Source organism: Mustelus asterias, unplaced genomic scaffold (genome assembly GCF_964213995.1).
Source record: "Mustelus asterias unplaced genomic scaffold, sMusAst1.hap1.1 HAP1_SCAFFOLD_193, whole genome shotgun sequence".
In the NCBI taxonomy this organism is placed as follows: domain Eukaryota; kingdom Metazoa; phylum Chordata; class Chondrichthyes; order Carcharhiniformes; family Triakidae; genus Mustelus; species Mustelus asterias.
In genome coordinates, this window is record NW_027590186.1 from 37,572 (window position 1) to 48,799 (window position 11,228).

Here is an 11,228-nt window from a genome sequence, read left to right on the forward strand (position 1 = left end):
CACAACAGGAATAAAAACAGGAGAAGTGTAACAATCAAATTCAATATAAATGCACAGCCAGTCATAGATTCATTAATTAGCAAGAAAATCCCAAGTAGGGGATCTCCCAGGATTCTTAAAGTCCACACCGTGAAGGGGAGGAAAATTATGTCGCTGACACTCACTCAATTTCACTCCATTATTTTCCAGTTCTGTTCTGGCCCCGCCTGGGGTAACATCTGATCGATCTTTTTTCTTCTGAAGGAGCACCGTGAGTTCTAGGTTACTTGTACATAAGGACAGATGCTTCAAGCAACAGATCAAGCATGGATGTAAAAGATTCTCCAGCTCTCTCTTTACCCCTATCCGAGTTGTGGACAGTTCTTACTCAGTATTATTTCTTCCAAGCCCTTAATTGTCCTAATCTATAATATTATCATTTTACCTTTCCTCACTTTGTGTCCATGTGCAGTGTGTTTAATTGGACCCTGATTGTTTTGAACTCAGTTTCTCTCTGGAGTGTGTGTCAATGCCTTGATGATGTCACAATGTTGTCTCAATCCCCTGGCCACATTAACCATTTCATCTCCTGCTGTGTCTCAAGTAGCTGTGTGTGTTTGGGACCCGCTCCTCACTCCATCTCACCATGAATTTAGGCTTGCTATTTTTCACATGTAACAAATCACATCTGCACACTCACTCCGCTATCCCAAAATCATGTCACACATTCTTAACTCTCAGATGTGCTGACGAAAGGATCAAAGTGAGTGTCTGTCTTTCTTATCTCCCCTTGTTATGGTCTGATATTTCATGCAGTGACCGGGCTTTCAAATGTGGATTTCTTTAAAACAAAGTTCATGGATGTCGGAGTGTTTCACAGACCAAATATTATGCTGGCCTTCACTGATTTACAACTCGGCTAATACAAAGAACAACATGGCAGTACGGTGGCACAGTGGTCAGCACTGCTGCCTCACAGCACCAGGGATCCAGGTTTGATTCCTGGCTTGGGTCACTGTCTGTGTGGAGTTTGCACATTCTCCCTGTGTCTGCGTGAGTTTTCTCCAGATGCTCCGGTTTCCTCCCACAGTCCAAAGATGTGTGGGTTGGGTTGATTGGCTGTGCTAAATTGACCCTAGTTTCTGGGGGATTAGCAGGGTGAACAGGTGGGGTTACGGAGAAAGGCTGGGATTATTGTCAGTGCAGGCCCGATAGGCTGAATGGCCTCTTTCTGTACTGTTGGGATTCTATTCTATGAATATAATGAAGCTAATGTAATGGGCATCTTGTTGATTTTCAGCCTGGGCTAATACAGTGACCTGGAGTTTTATAATCCTTTTGGAATTGTTGGGTGGAGCCTGATTGAAAGGTCAGTGCTGTCTTTGGACAGTTTTTTTTTAACAGGAGAAAGTTTTAGTTTCATTTTGTCACAAGCTGTCTGGACTGCAAACTGAAAGCAGTGTTTGTCGTCTCTCTCTCTAGAATGAAGATTCCGCTGCCTGAGAGTTGCCAGCTGGAACATAGAAGCAAGCAGTCTCTCTCTCTCTCGGTTTTGGAAGTTCCAGGACAGGGAAGGCAGAGTTTGAATTCAACATTTTAAGCGCTAATTCACAGCAGGTGTTAAAAAGCTGCCAAATCCAGCATCACGTGAGCATACCTGCTTTCTGTGCAAAACCTAGAATGGGGTGTATATTTGTAGGGATTATTTGATTTGGAACACTAAGCTGCACTGGTTGATATAAGCAAGATCATGGTTGCTTTTTATTGCAATTGGTAAAAGTTATGCTATTTTTTCTAATTATATTTTAACTGTGTTCTTAAATTAACTTTGTTTGATAAAAGCTTCCTAGTGGGTCACTTGAATCGTACCTGGAGTGAAACACCTTACACTCACTCGAGTGCAAATCTTCTGGCGAGGCTGATTTTCTAAAACACCTTGGATTTCTGACCTGGATCATAACACATTTCACCCACATTCAAGGTGAGTTATTCAAATTCCTTTATTGTCCAGGACAATATGTTTGCAATATTTTTAAAACAGAAATTCGACCTCCACAGTTAATTTCAGGTATTAACGTATTCTGTTAGTTTGTTCTTTATTGTCGATGTCAGGCTGGGGTTGTTCCCCTTGGAGCAAAGGAGGTTGAGGGGAGATTTGATAGAGGTAGACAAGATTCTTACAGGTTTAGATAAGGTGGACAAAGAAAAGCTGTTCCCATTCGCTGATGGGACAAGGACGAGGGGGACATTGATTGAAGATTTTGGGTCAGATATGCAGGGAGAGATGTGAGGGAGAATATTTTGATGCAGCGAATGGTAATGACCTGGAACTCGCTGCCTACGAGGGTGAGGGAAGTGGAGACAATAAACAATTACAAAGGAAATTGGATGGGGCATTTGGGGGATTTCAAAAATAAATACTGACGAAATATCTCTGAATTTCCTAACACCGTCTTACTCTGTGATCCTTGTGAAATCTGAAACCAGGGATTCGCAACAAGACTCGAAGAGCATCAGCCCACTGGAGGCAAAGTCATGAGACCGGCCAGTCCAGCAGAAAGAAACCCTCCGACCCTCCCCATTGGCCAAGAATGAACAAAATGCAGTCCTGGATGTAATTGAGAGCAGAAACAATAACAGCAGAATCTAATCCCCATATTCACTTGTGAACTTGTTGGTGTGTCAGCAGGGTGGATGAATCACAGAACTCCTTCCCACACTGAGAGCAGGTGAATGGTCTCTCCTCGGTGTGAACTCGCTGGTGTGATTGCAGGGTGGATAACCGAGTGAATCCCTTCCCACACACGGGGCAGGTGAACGACCTCTCTTGAGAGTGAACTCGCTGGTGTCTCCGCAGATTAGATAACTGAGTGAATCCCTTTCCACACTGAGAGCAGGTGAATGGCCTCTCCCCAGTGTGAACTCGCTGGTGTGACTGCAGGGTGGATAACCGAGTGAATCCCTTCCCACACACGGCGCAGGTAAATGGCCTCTCCCCGGTGTGAACTTGCTGGTGTGTCTGCAGGTTTGATAAATGAATGAATCCCTTCCCACACTGAAAGCAGCTGTATGGCCTCTCCCCAGTGTGATCTCGCTGGTGTGTCTGCAGGTTGGATAACTGGGTGAATCCCTTCCCACACTGAGAGCAGGTGAACGGTCTCTCCCCAGTGTGAACTCGCTGGTGTGCCCGCAGTTGAGATAACTGAGTGAATCTTTTCCCACATGCAGAGCAGCTGAATGGCCTCTCTCCTGTGTGAACACGCTGGTGTCTCTGTAGGTTGGATGACTCAGTGAATCCCTTCCCACACTGAGAGCAGGTGAATGGCCTCTCCCCAGTGTGAACTCGCTGGTGTGTCCGCAGGCTTGATATCTGAGTAAATCCCTTCCCACACTGACAGCAGGTGAATGCACTCTCACCAGTGTGAACTTGCTGGTGTCTCTGCAGAGTGGATGAATCAGTGAATCCCTTCCCACACACCCAGCAGGTGAACGGCCTCTCCCCAGTGTGGCTGCGCCGATGAGCTTCCAGTAGAGAGGGCGCTTTGTATCTCTTCCCACAGTCCTCACATTTCCACGGTTTTTCCATATTGTCGGTCTCCTTGTATCATTGCAGGTCAATCATTTGAAGCCTTGTCCACACAGAGAACACGTGTACAGTCTCTCCTTGCTGTGAATGCTGCAATGTATTTTCAGGCTGTGTAACTGGTTAAAGCTCTTTCCACTGTCAGTGCACTGGAACACTCTCACTCAGGTGTGTGTTTGTGTCCCGGTGTTTTTCCAGTCACACTGTTGCTTAAAATCTTGCAGTGGACAGACCGGTCAAACATTTCTCCTTCCCATTCAGAGGCTGAGGATATTTAGTATCCAAGGAATCGAGTGACTCTGTCAGATCGAGATGTGATAGTTGAGATTTATCAGTGTGATTCCTCTTCTAATATCCTGTAAAAACAATTTACAAAATTCATCACAGTCAGTACAGGATAGAAATTCAGAACAGACAATTCTAGTTTCCATGGAACATTCTTTCCTCTCTCATTCCCCAAAAGCTGTGAATCTCCATCCCACACACTCTCCCTCCATTCTCACTCTGCTGTATCTAATATTCACCCTCCCAATTCTCCTGAAGATGCTGATTGAGGCTGATTGACAGATCCATGCTCACGGTTTCCTGTCCTGGACACAGAGAGCTGAAAGTCTCCATGCAGGCTGCCAGTCCAAAAGAAATATGGCTACATTCTCGATAAAAATGTTTTAAATGGATTGTTTCAGTTAGTGAAGATACAGGGGGGTTGTGACTGATGATGATATTGAACTTGCTGCCAACGTGGGTGATCAATAGAGTTTTACAGCATGGAAAGAGGCCCTTCGGCCCATCGTGTTTGTGCCGGCCATCAAGCACCGTTCTATTCTAATCCCATTTTCCACACTTGATGTGTAACCTTCCATACTATGGCATTGCAAGAGCTTATCTAAATTCTTCTTAAATGTGATGATGATTCCCACCTCTACCACCCTTTCAGGCAGTGAGTTCCAGATTCCCACCACCGTCTGAGTGAAAAAGCTTTCCCTCACATCTCCTATAAACCTACTGCCCCTGAACTTAAATCCAGGCCCCTGGTTATTGACCTCTCTACTAAAGAGAAAAGTTCCTTCCTGTCCCCCCTATCTGTGCCCCTCAGAATTTTATACACCTCAATGTTAGGCTGGATAACTTGTTCTCCTTGGAGCAAAGTAGATTGATAGAGGTGTACAAGGGTACATGGAGGTGTCAAAGTTTACATGCTCTGTTTACACGTGTACAAGCTCTGACCATGGGTCATCCAGTCTCGAAACGTTGGTTCTATTCTCTCTCCACAGATGCTGTCAGATCTGCTGAGATTTTCCAGCATTTACTGTTTTACTTTCCCTTTCTTTTTCCTTCTCTGTCACCGCTCTGCCTCATCAATAAGACATTGGGACTCAGAGGGTTGATGCAGTTTGATGGACAAGTTGTCTCCATTCTGAACACTGGGGAACAAGCTCCTCCCACTGATTGACAACATTGCCCTTTACAAACATGGCGGCCACACGTGCGCACTGCTGCATATTGCCCCCAATAAAGATGGCGAACGTTAACCCGAAACGAACATGAGGAGCTGCAGCCCCGCTCGGTGCAAACTGGGTCCGGGAAGCTCTCTTCCGCATTTTGCGACTCTCACAACATGCTTACACAGCGTTTCCACCCACCAGGACGATCCATTGCTCTCTCCGTACCGCCAATCACCTCGAACAGATTTCCGAGCCCAAAATAACCGTTTTCCATCGCCTTTACTCACACTGCGCATGCTCGAGTCAAAGTTGGCCCCGCCCCTCGTTTGCTCCTAATGGTTGGAGGACCAACCGCTCCTGATCGGGCCTCCAGCTCTGCCCCCTCTTCCCATTGGTCCACGCTGCCGTCAATCAGCCGGGCATTGTGACGGTGACTTGCTGCTTGTCCAATAATCACAGTGACAGAGTCTCAGTGTAACAATGACACACACAGGCTCCAATACAATCAGAGTGGGGATGGAGCACAGAGACAACACAGCAAAGCACTGACTTACTCTGAGTGTAACAATGACACACACAGGCTCCAATACAATCAGAGTGGGGATGGAGCACAGAGACAACACAGCAAAGCACTGACTTACTCTGAGTGTAACAAATACAATGCTTGTTCAAATAATAAGAGTCACGTTGCAGTATGTTAGTGAACACAGCATTTGATCCAATGTAATGGTAATACAGTCAGTATCTCGTGCACCATAACCAAAGTTTAAGTTTCATTTGATAGTGTGAGTGAGTCATGGTCCATTGATATAATGTATTTAGATTCCGGTGTGTGTTACTCTGCCACTGTCAGTATCAGACAATAACCTGTCTGTTATTCCAATTCTGCTGTATTTTACAACTGCAGCTCCTGGGGCTGATTGGAGTCTGGTATAATAATCAGAAAGGTCGGTTTCAGTGTCTCTGAGGTCATTTTAACTGCAGGTAATCTGACATTAAGGGAGACAAGAGGCCCAACAAACATTTGATTATAATAGGAGGACAAAGTGTAAGGGAACAATGATATTTTACGGTGTCTGTGTTATGGTGAGTGTCACTGGGAGGTGAGTGATAAAATACAAGTGGAAACATCATGACAGAGACACATGTGACTGACTCGGCCTGACTGAGAGCTGTTATACTCGAGGCGAGAATAATGAGGATATGGGGAACTCCAGGGATTCCTGATATCTGAGGGGAATCTGTTAGAGGAACTGAAAATAATCAGTTCCTTCTCATGGTTATCTCCAGTTCGCAAGTTACAGAGACACACAGGAAAGAGATCTGACAGCTCATCAAACCCAATGTTTAAATCTTCTGTTTGAGACACATTATGACCGAAAAGATCAAATATTAAAACCTTCGGAGAGAAACATTCAGAATGTCACAAAGATGAGTGAACTGTCCAATTAATCCCATTCACCATAACTCTGCCAATTTACCTTCTGCAAGTATTTATCCAATTCCCTTTGAAAGGTACTACTAAACCTGCTTCGAGCACCTGTCAGTTTGTGCATTCCAGATCATATCAAGTTATTGTGTAAAACATTCTCCTTATCACCCCCTCCAGTTCTGTTGTCAATTAAGTTAAATCTCTGTGTCCTCTGCTTACAGACCCTCCTGCACCGGGGAAATAGATTCTCTCCATCGACAAACCCTTGTGCTCCTGGGAGATAATTTCTCTCCATTGACACTATCATAAATCATTTGTCATTTTAAACACCTCTCCCCATTACATTCCCTGATCTAAGGTGGATAACCCATGTTTTTCCTGCCCTGAAGAATTATATGGACTCAAAATGTTAACTGTTTCTCTCTGAACAGATGCCGCCGGATCTGCCGGGTTTTTCTGCTTCTCTCCCTGTTTTTCCTTCGAAAATCAATCAGAAACTCTTCATGATTTTGAACAGCTCGATTAAATAGGAACACACAAAGCCTGAGAGAGATACAGAGGAAGGGAGAGACAGAAAGACAGAGAAAAATTGAGAAAGATTTAAAAAGCAGAAAGATGAGGAAGGTCAAAGATAAAAGCTGAGAATCAGAGGAAACAAGCAATACAGAGAGAATGCTCTGTATATAAGGGAGCAGGCTATCAGTTCCCAGCTATGGGAAGCAGAGGGAACTCAGTAACTGATCCACAGACACAGCTGGTTATATCTGAGAATGGAAACTCTGAACAGAAATAACTGGCTCATTTGTAAATGTCACCACAATGTGACCTGTGAGATTCTGCCCTGACTCTGTGGACAGATATCGGCCGCATTGACAGATGTTCTCACCAGATTGTGGTCCCTGGATTTATTTTCTGCTCAGAAGTGAGATGTGAGGTTTGGAACCGGCAGCAGGGAAACAGGAAGTTGTGATACCTGAGAATGAAACAGCCGGCGTCAGTTTGATGTTATCACCGTGAACAGTCTTCCTGTCTGTGAGGGTGAACTCACTCTGACAGCATCAAGAACAACCACACAGATTGCTGCCGCTCTCAGCATTACATTCACCTCCATTCCCATTTTAAACAATAAAGGAGATTATTTGGACTTTTAACACATTCACTGAATTGGGAGATGGACTGAGGGTCATCACTGGGAGAAATGAGGAGGAATTAGAGAACAAATGAGTTTTCCCAAAGAGGGTTATTAGAAAAGAGGAGATTTAAAGTGAGTCAGGGCCTGTCAGAGGAAGTGGGAGAGAGAAACAGAGAGGATTGAATCTCCATCAATTAGATGTTTTCTCAGACAGCGAAGAGAGATGAAGTGTGTTTGTGCTTTTTGAGAGAGAGGTAATGAGAGAGAGAAAACAATGAATAAGTTTAAGCAGATCTGAAATAGGAAGGTTAAATGAGTGAGTGTTTGAAAGAAAGATAGAGAGACGTTAAGTGATGAAGACAGTTTCTGAGAGGAGAGAGGTGAAGTGAATGTGAGAGAGGAGCGAGGTTAGAGTGTAAGAGAGGTGGAAGGTAAGGTAAGTGTGAGTGAATGCCTGGAGAGAAAGAGAGATGTTCAGTGAGTGTGAGAGAGATGAGAGATGTTAAGTGATTGAGTTTCTGAGGGAGAGGAGATGCTAAGTGAGTGAATGTCTGAAAGAGAGGAGAGCAGGTTCACACCCAGGGGTCACTGAGAATGATCAAAATAAGATCACCCAAAAAACTACCAACAGGAAACTTCAGCTGAACACATCACTCATTCTTAAATGGTCAGTCAGGGCTCTGTTGCTGCTCAGCTTCTCTCTGTTCTGTTTCTAATGGTTAAAGGCTGATAGGAGTGAGGTTTATTTAAAAGGATAGTGTATGGGAAGCACACAACAAAACTGAGAATTTTTGGATCCACACTGCAGCTCCTTCTCTATCTGGGAATCAAATTGTTGTCTAATTGTCCCAGCAGTTAACAGGCTCCTTTGAACGTCTCCAGCTGCTACTTTGATGCAGACTTCAACCAATTTATTTAAAGCCAGTTTCTGTTCAATAAACCAGGACTGACACACACACACATTAAAATGTTTTAGACTTTTTTGCATTTTTAGTCTGGAAACCTAAACCTGCCGTTTCACTCTCAGTCAGGAATAGATCCCAGTTTTACACCAATCTTTGACAGCACGTTTCCAGCATTCACCATTGTTCTTCCTAACTCTAAACACAGTTGTAAAAGAGCTTCTGTTCCGTGTCTCGGAGCTCGGAACCATGGAAAAGAACGACTGGGACACATTTCTTACACACCTCAGGATTCACCCACACGGGGACTTTGCTGTCAGTGAAAAGTGACGAAAAAGACCAAAGTGCTGTGTGACCCTCTCAGCGTGACCCTGAAGGACTGGGTCAAGAATGAAGTTCTGTTCCTACTGTGTGATCCTCCCTCAGATTGCCCTTTCTGAGCTCCAGCCTGGTGACGTTAAACACTCAAATGAAAAAGACAAAAATCTACAACAATGATTCAATCAAATGTCTATTTCACATTTATTCAGAATATCAAACCTCAACAGAAGAAAAAAGTCAGAGTGAAGATGATTCAGACCTGGATATGATTAACAGCATCGATAAGTGTAGAATCCAAACCTTGCAGTCGTTTGTGAACTCGCCGGTGTGTTAGCAGGTGGGATGACTGAACAAATCCCTTTCCACAGACATTACAGGTGAACGGCCTCTCCCCAGTGTGAACTCGCTGGTGTTTCAGAAGATAAGAGAAATGAGAAAATCCCTTCCCACAGACAGAGCAGGTAAATGGCCTCTCCCCACTGTGAACTCTCTGATGTGTCAGCAGGTTGGATGACTGACTGAATCCCTTCCCACACATGGAGCAGGTGAACGGCCTCTCCCCAGTGTGAACTCGCTGGTGATTCAATAGGTTGGATGAACGAGTGAATCCCTTCCCACATACGGAGCAAGTGAATGGCCTCTCCTCACTGTGAACCTGCTGCTGTGTCAGAAGGTTGTATGAACGGGTGAATCCCTTCCCACATTCAGAGCAGGTGAACGGTCGATCCCCTGTGTGGAGTTGCTGGTGTATCAGAAGGTTGGATGAATTAATGAATCCCTTCCCACAGTCTGAGCAGGTGAAGGGCCTCTCCCTAGTGTGAATTCTCTGGTGGTTCAATAGGGCAGATGGATGGCTGAATCCCTTCCCACACACACAGCAGGTGAATGGCCTCTCCCCAGTGTGAGTATATTGGTGCGTCAGCAGATCTTTTTTATTTTTAAAGCTCTTCTCACAGTGGGAACAATTAAAAAGTTTGTTATCAGAGTGAACAAGTTGATGTGTCTGCAAGTGGGATGACTGAATGAATCCTTTCCCACACACACAGCAGGTGAACGGTCTCTCCCCAGTGTGAATACGTTGGTGCGTCAGCAGATCTTTTTTGCATTTAAAACTCTTCCCACAGTCAGAACATGGAGACAGTCTCTCATCAGTGTGAACAAGTTGGTGTGTCACAATGTGGGATGAGCGAGTGAATCCCTTCCCACACACAGGGCAGGTGAACGGCCTCTCCCCAGTGTGAACCCGTTGGTGAGTCAGAAGGTTGTATGAATGGGTGAATCCCTTCCCACAAACAGAGCAGGTGAACGGTCTCTCCCCAGTGTGACTGCGCTGATGAACTTCCAGTTGTGATGGGAAACTGATTCCTTTCCCACAATCCACACATTTCCACTGTTTCTCCATGGTGCTGGTGCCCTTGTGTTTCTCCAGGTTGGATGATCAGTTCAAGCCTCATCCACACACACAACATACACGTAGTTTCACCCTGCTGTGAACTGTGATTTTTTTTCAGGCTGTGTAACTGGTTAAAGCTCTTTCCACAGTCGGTTCACTGGAACACTCTCACTCGGGTGTGTGTTTGTCCTGCTGCTTTTCTGGTCACACTGATGTTTAATTTCTTTGCCCACAGGCAGAACAGACAAATATTGCTCCTTCCATATTCAAAGACCGATCATATTCAGCTCCGAAGGAACTGAATGACTTTGTCAGATGTGATGTTCGGTTTGAGTTTTCTGTCTGCCATTCCTTCACTTTGAATATCCTGTAAAAACAGTTTAGAAAAGTCATCACTGTCAGAACAGGATAGAAACTCTGAACAATTCTAGTCCTACTGGAACATTTTTTCCTTTCTTGTTCCCCCAAATCTGTAAATCTCCGTCCCACACACTCTCCCTCCTCCCTGCGCTGAAATCCAAACCCATCTCACCATTTCTTTCCTCCACTCCCAGTTTTCTCCCTCCCTCTCCTCTGTCTGGGTTCAGTTCTCCAGCTCCTGTCTGCAGACTGACAATAAAACCAATGGGTCTTATTGGGGGTGTTGGGGCCTCCAGCGGGTGTTTGTGAATCCTCCCCGCCCACCTCCCAGGGTTTCCTTCCTTCCCAGAGATCAGAGTCCTCATTGATTTGAGGCCAAAGTGTAACCTCTTATTTATTGTCCCCCTCCCCCATCCTCTGATGTGAACCATCCTCCAGTGGCTGAGCCAGGATGGGGCCGTTAACCTGGGCCTGTTCCCGGGAGGGAGGGAGGGAGAAGCCCCGCAGCTGCAAACCAGGGAGCTGACAATGATTCTGAAGGGTTTGCGGATCCACAAAGTGTTTCCAAATCCTCCCAGCCACCGCCTAACGCTGACTCCGCTTCTCCGGGACAAACAAGCGCCAAGGACAGCAATGACACTGCGCATGCTCCACATCACAATGCCCGGGCACTGATTGACG

General features: G+C 45.3%; 1 protein-coding gene across 1 annotated transcript; it reads right to left on the bottom strand.

Moving 5' to 3' along the window:
• Positions 1–2,031: 2,031 nt before the first annotated feature.
• LOC144485384 (uncharacterized) lies at positions 2,032–10,670 on the bottom strand. Its single transcript, XM_078203571.1, has 2 exons — positions 9,057–10,670; positions 2,032–3,577 (listed from the first exon to the last, which is right to left on the bottom strand). Exons 1-2 carry the CDS (start codon positions 10,194–10,196, stop codon positions 2,639–2,641), a joined length of 2,079 nt encoding a protein of 692 aa, XP_078059697.1. The 5' UTR covers positions 10,197–10,670; the 3' UTR covers positions 2,032–2,638.
• Positions 10,671–11,228: the final 558 nt, after the last annotated feature.

Bases quoted from the DNA above. Each gene is read 5' to 3' on its own strand.
- LOC144485384 (XM_078203571.1), bottom strand. From the start codon at position 10,196: ATGGAGAAACAGTGGAAATGTGTGGATTGTGGGAAAGGAATCAGTTTC. The intron at 3,578-9,056 runs CAGGTCTGAATC...CAATGATACAAG, and splicing joins TCGATGCTGTTAATCATATC to GAGACCGACAATATGGAAAA.